General features: G+C 40.6%; 1 protein-coding gene across 6 annotated transcripts in view; it reads left to right on the top strand.

The window, feature by feature from the left end:
* Window positions 1-12,068, top strand: part of UTRN (utrophin) — a 359,524-nt gene that overhangs the window by 62,972 nt on the left and 284,484 nt on the right. For all 6 annotated transcript variants that reach the window (XM_069010451.1, XM_069010452.1, XM_069010449.1 and 3 more), the window contains 2 exons: window positions 9,330-9,422; window positions 10,836-10,913. In XM_069010451.1, the coding sequence (XP_068866552.1) occupies window positions 9,330-9,422; window positions 10,836-10,913 (171 nt within the window). The remainder of the gene's footprint in view (window positions 1-9,329; window positions 9,423-10,835; window positions 10,914-12,068) is intronic.

Genomic DNA, 12,068 nt, shown 5'->3' with positions numbered 1-12,068 from the left:
TAAAAAGCCACAGCCTTGGTGGAAAAAGAGTAATAATCTGGGTGGAAAAGAAATAGTGTTTGCATGAGCCAGCCTTAAAAAAAGTCAATTTTTAGTCTACTTAGTCTCTTTTTATGAGGAGACCAAATAGGCCTTTTCTAGGCCTAGGATATATTAGCCAAGAAGCACAAAAATAATTTTTTCTTCACTAATGAGTTATGGTAAGGATGACTACTTTTTAGCATAAAAGCAATAATACATAGCACTCCATTTTTGCCATTTTTCTGCCCTCCTCTCAACTGCTGCTGTCTTCTACCCTAAGAGCAAGGTGTGGGCAGGATCTCCCTTTCTGGACTTGAAAGCTTGGTATAGTAATATGGACTTAATTATTGCTGACTTTGGTTAATGATCTGGGTTTGGAATAGAGTATGACTGATCCATGAGCTAGGTTACCATATCAGTTGTTCAAGTGTTTGTCTGACCTCCTCAGGCACTAGAGCTGGACCTAGTAGAGGCACCAAAGCTGATCTGTTCCTTTATCTCTTAGCTAATGAGAATAGTCAGCCTGGTTAGCAGCAATTTTTTTTAAGGATCCAAGTTACAATTTGAAGTTATCTGGCTTGAAAAACTATAAATAAAAGGATAACCTTTCAGTCTTACAAGAGAAATAACTGACAGTGGTAAGCATGGTCTCAGCTGCTCCTGCTGGTAATATAACATAATGAGGCTTAATTGCATGCTGAGGTTAGTATTGTTACATTAAATCTGTTATTATAACGCAAGCTTATGTAGATGCATTAATAAATACACTGGAGAGAGAAAGATCTGCAGAGTTACTGATGCCTTGCTATGCTATTTGCACTGTTAGATTTTCCTTCCTTTGGTCATGGTGTCAGTCAAGTATTTTAGGTGTTCTGTGAATTGAACTATCTTTAGCTTTTAGCTTTTAAGGAGCTTTGCTGCTCCTTAAACTCATGTCTGTCATCTAGTAGAATCAAAATTTCTGGCATATCCCAGTGATGAGTCTTACTTCCCCCTACCACCCCCTGTTAGTCTGGGGTTTTAAATAGCTATTTAGTTGCTTGTAACTGTTTTATTTTTGAGCACCAGTAGTTATATATATTTTTTTCTATAAGGTGTCTTCCCCTTATGATTGTAACTTTTTATTTATTTGTTTTACTTGGTATTTGAATTCATAGTTTTGGTACTAGTGTCGTGTTGAGATGCCACAACTCCTTGGAAATATTCAGCATGGAGTAGAGCATACTCAAGGAAAATATATCTGTCACAGTACAGCTAGTATTTATGTATGATAAATACATAAATGGTAAATCCCATAACTCCTGAATGTGAGTGGAAGTAGAATGGAAAAAAGTATCACATTTTAACAAAAATACTGCTGTAAACCATGTCTGTGGTCTTAAATTAGAAACTGGCAAGATTATTTGTTGACATGGTTGTTTACTTTGTGCAATGACCTTTTGCTTTCTGATTTGTTTCCCACATTGAGTTCCCATGTACTGGCCTTATGATGTAGCAGCACTTGACATGCTTCTTACTTGGTATTGGTCATAATAAAATGTAGTTCTTGCTCCTGTGTTGAGTTTAAACTAGTTACCATGAGTTTCCTGGGAATGTACTTGAACATTATGGATGGTTCAAGCTCTCATTTAAGAGCCCAGCCTGTCCAATATTTACCCATTCTCAAAGGAAAGGGGTCTTTGCAGTTCTACTACTACTTTGACTTATTTACTGAGCATCTTATTAGATGTTTAAAATTGTCATATGTTGGTTAAAAATAATTAACTAAACAACTCTTAACTTCATAAAAGTGACATTTGAAGATCAGAAGAATCTGATGGAAAATCAGTATGTACTGCTTCCTATGTCTTTTGAGGTTGCTTTGGTGTTCCTGAAGTGGCAGTTGATGTAAATGGCAACCAGGGCTTTTCACAGCACTGCTCTCAGCAGCTGGAACTTGTCTGCTGCATTCCCTTAGTGGCTGGTGAAGGTCATTTGTATGGTTTCATGAAATGTGCTACTTTCCTGGTGACAGCCAGTGTGCATTACCTGTGAAACTGAGAGGACCTTTCATCCTGGTTTTAATGTTGTGACCACGAGGTCTGAATCAGTATCTCCGAGAAGGATGTGAAATAGAGGTGGCTTATCTCTTATTTTCCAATCTCTTTGGCATTCATTAATTGCAAAAGTTAGGTTTAATAATGTACCTTCAATACTTACTGATTTAAAGCACAGGTGAATTGTCTGCTATAGGTAATTAATATGAGAAAATTTCATGTTTCTAGTTAAACAACTAGATAAACATTTCAACTTCTTTAATGATTGCCTTTGCATATAATTTCATGTTCAAGAATAAAGAACATAAATAGTCATGATAATATGATACATAATAGCTGGTGTTTAGAAAAAGGAGGTTTTGTCCTACTGAGAATTTGTGACTCCCTTTTTCTCTCTAACTTGGCTCATTTTGATTCAGTTCCCCATTGGTAATAAAGGGACAATTAAGAATGTTCTACTGTAGAATATACTCAAGAGTCATCACTGTTTTGTAGCTGTGGTGGCTTTAGTAGGACAAACTGTAAGTGTTGATGGCTGGGCTTTCTACTGTCGGCAGCACTGGATGACTTATAAACAAAATCCAGATCAGATTTTTTTAAGTCATCCACTTCCTGGGAACGCTTTCTGGCAAAGAGAAGGAATGATTTCTGCACAGTCATGTTGGCTGGCCTGAATGACCTGTCTTTGTGAGCAATTCTAGATGCACACAAGGAAGTGTGAGTCACCCTCTTAAACCTGATCCAGGTAGAGGGACTTGAAAGAAGGCCAAAGGGGCATATGAAGGCTGCTGCTGTGAGGAAATCACTGCATGTGGTATCTCAGTCCCAAATAGTGCCAGTGTCTTGCTGGAACGTGCAAAACTGATGCCTGAGGTGCCTGGTCTTGTGTACATATGGTAGCATCTGGTCTCCAGCTCAGAGATCATTAATAAACTGCTGCTTCTTTATGAGGTAAATCAACAGAAAAAGTGGCTTCTGCTGTGGATAACTAGCAAAAGTTCTTTGTCTCTTCCCTCCCTTATTTGTGTTCACACAAAGGCTGGCACCAAAATGTTTGTTGGAATAAATGTAACATGATGGATTGGATCTGGTTCTGATCCTTGTGTGTGTGTGCCTAGTGGTGCATAACAAATGTCACCATGCAAAGTTCATGAGGACACAAGCAAGCCTAGCCCACATCTTATGTACAATCTCTAGCTCTTATTTTTTTTACTTTCCTTTCTCTTGCTCTGCCTCCCTTTCCTTTTTCTTCTTCCTCTTTCCCTTACAGCAGCCCTGTTAAGTGAATCAACCCCTTTCCTGCTATCAGTGCTAATTTAAAGCACTGGGGAACCAACACTGCCTCTTTCTAAGTTAAGTCTATTAATTATGTTCTTTTGTCTGTTCTGTCAAACCCCCCTTGTGTCTATTACAGTAACTGTGTACAGCTCTGCTGGCAAAGCCCTTTTGAACAGGCGGAGGGAAAGAGATTTCTGCCAGTTTTTTTTTGTTTTGTTTTTGTTTTGTTTCTTTTATTGCTCTTGTGGCAAACATAAGCAAAGCTGAGAAAAACTACCTTCTGTTAACCGATGAAAGTGTTCGGTGAGGGGGATGTGAATGCTTTACACCCTGAACCGGCACAGCTTTTTTGGTACCAAGTGTGTCCCTGCCTGTCGTTTATACTATCTTTGTTGTGTAAACTGGACTCTCTTTTGTCTTTGAGAAAGGACCCATTATCTGCCTCGTATTTGTACAGTGCTTAGCACAATGTAAGCTGCTCTTTAAGTGCTTACCAACACAACCATGACTAGCCACTTGCCCTTGTTGAAAGGCTTGGTGTGGTTTGTCACTCTCACTCTTTCTTATTAGACAAATACTTAAATTTCTTGATCCATTTTGCTCAGTGATGGACTGCTTCTCCTTACAAGATACTGGCAGAGACTGAACTACTTTGTAGTTGTGTAGTCTTTAAGTATTTAGAATGTGAGTAAAATGCCAGTTCTGAGAAGAGAAATTTAGATTGCCTTAGCATACTGTATGCCAGACAAGACTCTAGAGAGATAAATGTATGTGCTTTTTGCATACTGCAGATTGTGTCTATCTGTGGGTACAGGCTTTATTTTTCACAAGGCCAGAATATTTTTGGGGTATTAGGAGTGAGCAGTATGGATGTGGGTAGCGATGGCAAGGGAAGCAATCTGCAGAGCCCTATGCCTTAGTTTCTGTCTTCCCCCAGAGCCCAGGTTCTTGCAGCAGCACACCAGACTGCCCCAGCACACAGCTGGTCTCAGGGCTGCCTGCTTCACCCCAATGCAGTCTGCATGGAACAGGTGCCCTCATGGGAGTCGGGCTGCTGGGTCAGAGCCAGGGTTCAAGTCTGCTCCTGGCCCCTGGACTAGAAGCACAGGTCCAGCCTTAGAGTCCATATATTGCAGTTCCCAGATTGCCCTTGCACTGCCCCAGCAGCCTGCCCCAGAAGGCTGGGTGGTGGGCCCTACCTGTAAGGTGATGAGGCTCTACATGGGTTTTATCACAAAGAGAGGGTGATGGCAGCAGCCTGGCCTGGCTCTGGGCTGTCTCATGCCTGGCACAGGAGGGCATGCATAACTGCTTTGTCAGTATTGCCTCAGAGCTTTTCCTTGTCTTCTTTGGGGAGGTAAATGTATGGGACTATCACTTGGGGCTGCCATTTAAATAAATTATTTTCCTGCACCCTTATATGCTTAATAAACTTCATTAGTCATGTGACTGTCAGAAGCTGTGATCTGTAGCTGTTTTCTCTGGATAAAGAAAGTAGAAGACTTCCTGAAGCACAGTTGCTATTGAACTGCATCCCAAGAAAGCAGTCCAGTATCCAGCTGCACTGGAGGACAGAGCAGTGGTGTTTCTGACTGCAGACCGTATGGTTCACATAGCAGATCCTGCATGGAAATGTGTGTTCAGGTGTGAGGAAAATGCATGACTGTGAGGAGGCAGTGTGAGCAGAGCAGGATGCAGTGCCTGTGCCGTCTCTGCTCCATTGGGACATCAGCTGACTGTCAGGGCTGGCTTTGTGCCCTGGTGGGATAGCTGAGGCTGTCTGGGTGGCAGCTGCCACCAGGTGTCTGCATGTGATTCAGGTGGGCATGGGAAGCTGGAGAAGCAGGTTTCCGGCTTTCCTGGTGGGTGTGCTTCTGTGGGGATGGGCTTGGTGGGGTGGGTGCTGCAACCTTTTCTTAGCAAACTTGAGTCACCTTGCAATGTGGGGAAATACAGCCTGTGAGCTGACTTCTTTCCCTCAGAGAGCATATACTAGACTTCACTAAGTACAGAGGCTTTGTATATTGCTTTGTATATACTTTATATATACTTTTACAAACAGGAATGAGTAGTTTAGTTGCAGAAATGATTTAATACTCTTCTGCTGACTTTTTAAACAGACAGCAAAACATGGTGCTCTGATGGCCAGTGAAATGGAAAAGTCATTCTCCTGAGAAAGCAGATCTGAATTATTTCCACCATCACAACAGGGTGCATTGCATGGGGCTGGAACATACCATGACATGTTGAAATGAACAACTGAAAGCAGGAAGTCATTCAGCTTATTTTCATGCGTGTGAAGTGAGGGGATGGAAGCAAAGAAAGAAGGCTGTATGCTCTCAATATCCTTGTTGCACTGTATGAAATGATGTATCTTTCTGCTTTTTCAGTAGATCCAAATCCTTTTTAACTTCTGGACATAAGGCAACAAATTCATTGAGGATATATGGCTATAACATTCTCAGTTTTGGTGTTATATGTGTGTGTTGTTCTGATTATAATTATACAATTAATTATAATTATATAAAAAGGCCTTCTTTCTGTAGGGCCTTTGACAGTGTCTCCCACAGCATCATTTGTCACTAAACTGGAGAGATGATAGGGGTTTGATGAATGGACTGTTAGATGAATGAGGAATTACCTAGACAGCTGCATCCAAAAATTTGCAGTCAACTGCTCAATGTCCAAATGGAGATCAGAAACAAGTGCTGTCCCTCAGGGGTCCTTAATGTCGTCTGTAGGGTTCAATATCACCAGTGACATGCAGTGGGTTTGAGTATGCCCTCAGCAAGTTTGCGGATAACACCATGCTGAGCAAGTGCTGTTGATTTCCAAGTGGGAATGGACGTCATCCAGAAAGATATCAGGCTAGAGTGGTGGGCCTATGTGAATCTTGGGAAGTTCAGCGAGGCCAAGTACATGGTCCTGGCCTTCACCTGCATCATGGCATTCCCCAATCTGTACAGACTGGGAGATTAGTAGATTAAGAGCAGCCTTCTCCACAGGGAGAAGGACTTGGGGATTCTGGTGGATGAAAAACTGGAGATGAGACAGCAATGTGTGCTTCAATCCAGACAGGCAACCATATCCTGGGCTTCATAAAAAAAAGTGTGGCTAGCAGGTCAGCGGAGGTGATTCTCCCCCTCTCTTCAATGACTAACAAGTTGAGTTGGTTGTTTGGTTGTTTTTTTGTTTTTTGCTTCCAAAATGAGTATTTGAATATTACTGCATCCAGAGACCTCTGTTAGCTCCTACTGCCTGCTTTTCTGGTCATATGAACAGTTTCCTTGTGCCCTTAGCAACCTGCTTTTACTGTCTTCAATGTGGTGATGCAAACCAAATGTGAACTAAATTTTACTGGCATCTGGGTTAATTGCACTGTGACTTATCTTCTCCTGTATTACACCATAAACTGTAGAAAGGCTTCTCTGCATCTACATTTCTGTTGCCCTCTTCTCTGACTCATAGAATCACAGAATGGTTAAGGTTGGAAAGGACCACTGGAGATCATCTAGTCCAGCCTCCTAGCTCAAGCAGGGAGCCCTAGAGCATGTTACTCAGGATTGCACCCAGATGTTTTTTTTAATATCTCTAGTGAGGGAAACTCCACAACCTCTCTGGATAATCTGTTTTGTTGTGCAGTCATCTGCACAGGAAAGGTGTTCCTTATGTTCACGTGAAACTTCTGTCAGTTTCTGCCTGTTGCCTCTTGTCCTTTTGCTCCACTGAGAAGAGCTTGGCTCCATCCCCTTGGGATCTTCCCTTCAGATACCTATAGACACTGATTGTGTTTCAGTTGTCTCTTCTAGAGGCTGAACAGGCCCTGCTCCCTGAGGCTTTCCTTGTAGGAGATGCGCCAGTTCCTTGATCAACTTTGTCACCCTTTGCTGGAGCTACTCCAGGAGCTCCACATCTCTCTGGTACTGGGGTGCCCAGAACTGGACGCAGCACTCGTGAGTCTCACACACACACACCTAATGAGATGTGGCCTCACTAGGGATGAGTAGAGGGACAGGATCACCCCCCTTGATATCCTGGCAGTGCTCTTCCAGGATACCATTGGCCTCCTTAGCCACAAGGGCACTGCTGGCTTATGGACAGCTTCCCAGACAGACTCCCAGGTCCTTCTCCACAGAGCTGCTTCCCAGCAGATCAGCCCAAGGCATGTACCTGTCCCCAGGTTCAGGACCCTGCACTTATATTTGTTGAATTTCATGTAGTTCCCCTCTGCCCATCTCTCCAGGCTGAGGTTCCTCTGAAGGGCTGCCCTCTGGGGTATTGTCCACTCCTCCCAGATTTGTGTTGTCAGTGAGCTTGCTGAGGAAGCATTTGTCCCTTCAACCAAGTCATTGACGAAGAAGTTAAACAATACTGGGTCCAATATTGAACCTTCAGGGACTCCACAACTGACAGGCCTCCAACTAGACCCTGTGTGAATGATAATGACCCTCTGGGATTTGCCATTCAGCCAGTTCTCAATCCACCTCACCTTTCACTTGTCTGGTTCACATGCCTAAGTTTGCCTATGTGGATATGATGGGAGATAGTGTCAAAAGATTTGCTGAAGTCCAGGCAGACAACAGCCTCTGCTCTCCCCTCATCTCTCCAACCAGTTGTCCCCTTGTATGCCCCAGCATAAGTTGCTATGCAGCTGTGAAGCATCTGAATCATCTGTGAAAAGTGCATGCTCTGAGAGGAAGATCATACTTACCACTGTTTAGCTGATTGAAATGGAGTTACATTTAGTTACATTTTTGTACAGGAAAATAAAATATGGCTTGGCAGCTGTTCAACTCTGACTTTTTTGTGTTGTTGGTAGTTTTAGTAGTATCAAATCTAACTAAATTGGACACTTAAGAAAAACCTGTATGGATTTTGTGGAAAACCACACATTTGCCAGAAAACAGGGTTCATTGAGCTGTTCAGTTCTCTTTTTCTGATTTGTTAGCCAGTATTTGGCAATTACCAGCAGCTGTAGGGCAGGAAGAGATAAGTGAAGGCAGAAGAGATCTGTGTCAGCTAGTTCATGTTATGTAAGGCAGGTCTTTGACAGCCTTCTTTCTGAAGAGCAATGTTAAAAAGTCAAGGTGATAGAAAAAAGCAATATTGGAGCTTTCTGTGATACTTAGAAAATATTTTTCTTCTCAAATTAGCACTTGAAAGGGACACTGAAAGCAGTAGTTTAATTGATTTCTTGGCAGACATCAGGTGAGTAGTACAAAGAAAATGCACTTACTGGCTGTGTCTTCTCCCCCTGCCCTGTAGAGCTGTCCCACAATAACTTTCTTATGGTCCAAGAAGAGATCAGATAAAAAGGAAACATGGAAAAGGTTAACATGTTTCTGCTCTTGTCTATCACAATTCTTGTACAGAGTCCCTCCACTCCCAAAGAAAGCAAAAATTAGAAATTTATTATTTAGAGTAGCTCTGAGTTTCACATTATGCTTCTTTTCCATGGTAGAGAAAATGATTAATTTGTTTCAATAAATATGATACCTTTTGATCTGCTGGTCTGTGTAGAACAGTGGCATCTCCTTACACAGGGCTCAATTCCAAGTAATTTTTTGTCTTTGTCTTTTAAATGTCAGAGAACTTGTCCCAGTAGCTTATTTCTGAAAAACCTCAGTTTCGTCTTCCTTTAGACACAGCTAAACCAAAGCATTCCTTCTCAAATGATTCCTCAATGATGCCAAGTTTTCTTTCTTTGCTGTCTTTGCGTGTTAATGCATCCACCCTAATCTGAGCCAGGATGTGCTGATTTGGTTCCTTAGTACAAAGCTGCTGATGCACAGAACCACAGCGATGGGGAGGAAAGAAAAAACCACTTAAAAAGGGAAGGGTTCCTTCTTGATCACTGTAGCAGTCCCCTAGCTTTCATTTACTACTTTTAGTGCCAAATAAGAATAAATTAAAAGATACAGAGGAAAAAGTATCTATTTTCAGGGAAGTTCTGCTTAAACACAGTTTTTATTACTGCTTTTGTTTCTTCTGCAGAGTGGGAAGGCCCCAGTTAAGGACATGTTCACAGATCTGAAAGATGGAAGGAAGCTTTTGGACCTTTTGGAGGGTCTGACGGGGAAACCTCTGGTAAGGGAAACACCTAAGCCATATTTCCATTTATTAGAAAAACCCAAATGAATGAATAAACAAAACACAAACTGAGGCATGTGATTTTTAAAAAAATTTAATTTATTTAATACTCTATTTTGCTTGTAATGTGTACTTGCTCTCTGCAGTTCCAGTGAAATTCCCATGAACTCCACTCATGAGATGCAGGGTCAGGCTGAAGGTTAACTGTGTAGCCCTCTCTTGAGAGTTTACACACTGTCTAGCAAAGCATGTAAAACCAGTGGTGTTATTCATATAGTGTAATACAGATCTTTTAAAGGTCTGTTTCTGGATTATCAAGTATACCTGTGTTCAGCTGGATCCCTGTGGGCTTCTAGTAAGCCTGTGAAAGATCCCTTAAAGAAAAAAAAAAGAAAATAAAAAGACAGCAGCTAATAGGTAAAAATCTGCATCTCCATTGAAAAATTTTGTCACCTACAGACAGGAAAATGTTGAAAACTGCTCAAATTGTGTATGGGAAAGTGTGTGTGGCTGAAAAGTCTTCCCCTGCTAACAATGATGGCTCTTCAGAAAGATGAATGAGATATGGTGAAACCTGTGCCATTACTTGGGATTAATTTCTTGATTTCACTTTTTATAATAAGTCTCAAATTTCTTTATGGACCTTATGAGGAATCTTCAGTCATAAAATTTCATGTTAGAAGCTTACCTTGTTTTTTAAACAGATGTATTTTACTTGTATATTTAATAATTTGTGGTGTGTTTTGAAGTGTGCTGAAGACAACAGGAGTTTTTTTTGTTTCTAAGTTGCTTACTGTGTTCCAAGTTCAGCTCCGTGCTCTTGCAGTATGATCACTTTCTGCCACAGGAATTAAATTATGGTGATTAAAAGCAAATGGAGTGGCAGGTATTGTCAAGAGTTGGAGGTTTGTTTTTTTTGGTGGGGTTTTTTTTATTATTCCCCCTGATATTAAAAGGAAGGGAAAGTCAGGAAGCGTAACTTCTTCCCAATATGCAAAGATTTAGCAGGCTTTTGGTGCCAGAAAAACAAATTGCTGCTTGTTCTCTCTTAGGAGCCAAAAAATTTCAACTACTCTGGCAAATGTTCAAAAGCCTCAGCTTTTCCCCAGGAGCTCTTTCTTTGCTTTTGCATTGCCAGTTTATAATTCTGTAGATGCTGGGAATAAAAGTTTTGAACTTGCTGAAGATGAGCTGAAACACATTTTGAGTCCAAGGCCTGTCCTGTGCCTTGAATTGGGGAATATTGTTCTGACCAGTTTTCGTTTCGAAATTGTTGTGGATGATCTTGTTTGGTTTTTCTTACTACTACTAAAAGAAAAAAAAAGTTAAGATCTGCAGAACTTTTCTCTAGTTTTGCTTGGTATGTCCATTAATTCTGTTGTTGAACAGATTGTAATTTTTTATTTTCAGCCTAAAGAACGAGGTTCCACGCGAGTACATGCCTTAAATAATGTCAACCGAGTACTACAAGTCTTGCATCAGAACAACGTGAGCATGTTTTTCCACAACTTTTTGAGAGATTTTTTAGTTTACTGTTGTGTGTAAATGAGTTCAGAATGCAGAGAATAAAGATTTTTCGAACCTAAAATGAGACTTCATTGAGGCAGGTAAACTGATCACAGTTTCCTACCTGATATAGAATTTCAGTGTCCAGCAATTTTGTGAGATCTTAAAATGCAAACTTAATAATGGTATTAACTCAGTAACTGCAGAACTGTGGTTTGTTGAGATGTGTGCTGCTCCCAAGAAAAAGGTGCCTTGAAACTTTGCAATTACATAGCTGATGAACACAGCAGGATAAAAAAATAATTTCCAGTAATGCTGCATAAGTTGTGCAGAAATCTGCAAGGGGATGGCAGGTTTCATGGATCTGTTTTTTGTCTCCTGCTCTCAGTTTCGAGGAGGGTCTTTTCGCTGACCTGTCAGCTCTGTGTCAAACATGTAGTGTCTCTGATTTGCAGCTTTGGTAACTGATCGAAGGAACAAACAAGCAAACAAAATCAAATCCTCCTTTAAGAAAAATAAAAATAATAATAATTTGGTTTCATATTTCTTTTACTGCCTGGAAGACAACTATAGTGACTATAGTGCTATAGTAAAGTGATTTTAGTTTTTCTTCCTTTTTTGAAGAACAATTCCTGATAAGTGTGCTCTCTATACTTAGAATTTCTATTTGTGAATGTCAGGTCACTAAAATAACTTCGTAAGAACATTTTGGCAATAAAATACATCAAATACAAGAAGGCATGGGCATATTTATATAAACTGCTGATTGAGAGTGATACCAACATGCTATATTATACTGCAATTTCCCCTCTGTGTTGGTGGACTAGTGTCATATTTCTTGGAAGTAGACAAAGCTAGCAGTGGGTTGTTTGTTTTTGTTCTTTGAGGTACTGTAAATATTGATTAACTTTTTAAAGGATAAATAATGAGTTTTTTCAGCTTGAAATTGATTTATTGTACTATAACAATAAATGAAACAATACTGAATTGCAATAAATAATTATTTCTTCCTTAAGCTGACAGGATCTGGGTTTCTGGAAGTAAACAGATGGTCTTAGTTAGCTGAGGGTTGTTAAGGTCACGTACTTGATTTACGCCTACTGCTTAGCTTCATTAGAAAGTGTGTTGGGTGTTACG

This window comes from Aphelocoma coerulescens, chromosome 3, assembly GCF_041296385.1.
Source record: "Aphelocoma coerulescens isolate FSJ_1873_10779 chromosome 3, UR_Acoe_1.0, whole genome shotgun sequence".
In the NCBI taxonomy this organism is placed as follows: domain Eukaryota; kingdom Metazoa; phylum Chordata; class Aves; order Passeriformes; family Corvidae; genus Aphelocoma; species Aphelocoma coerulescens.
The sequence above is the reverse complement of the archived record's forward strand: the minus strand, read 5'-3'. Positions and strand labels throughout refer to the sequence as shown.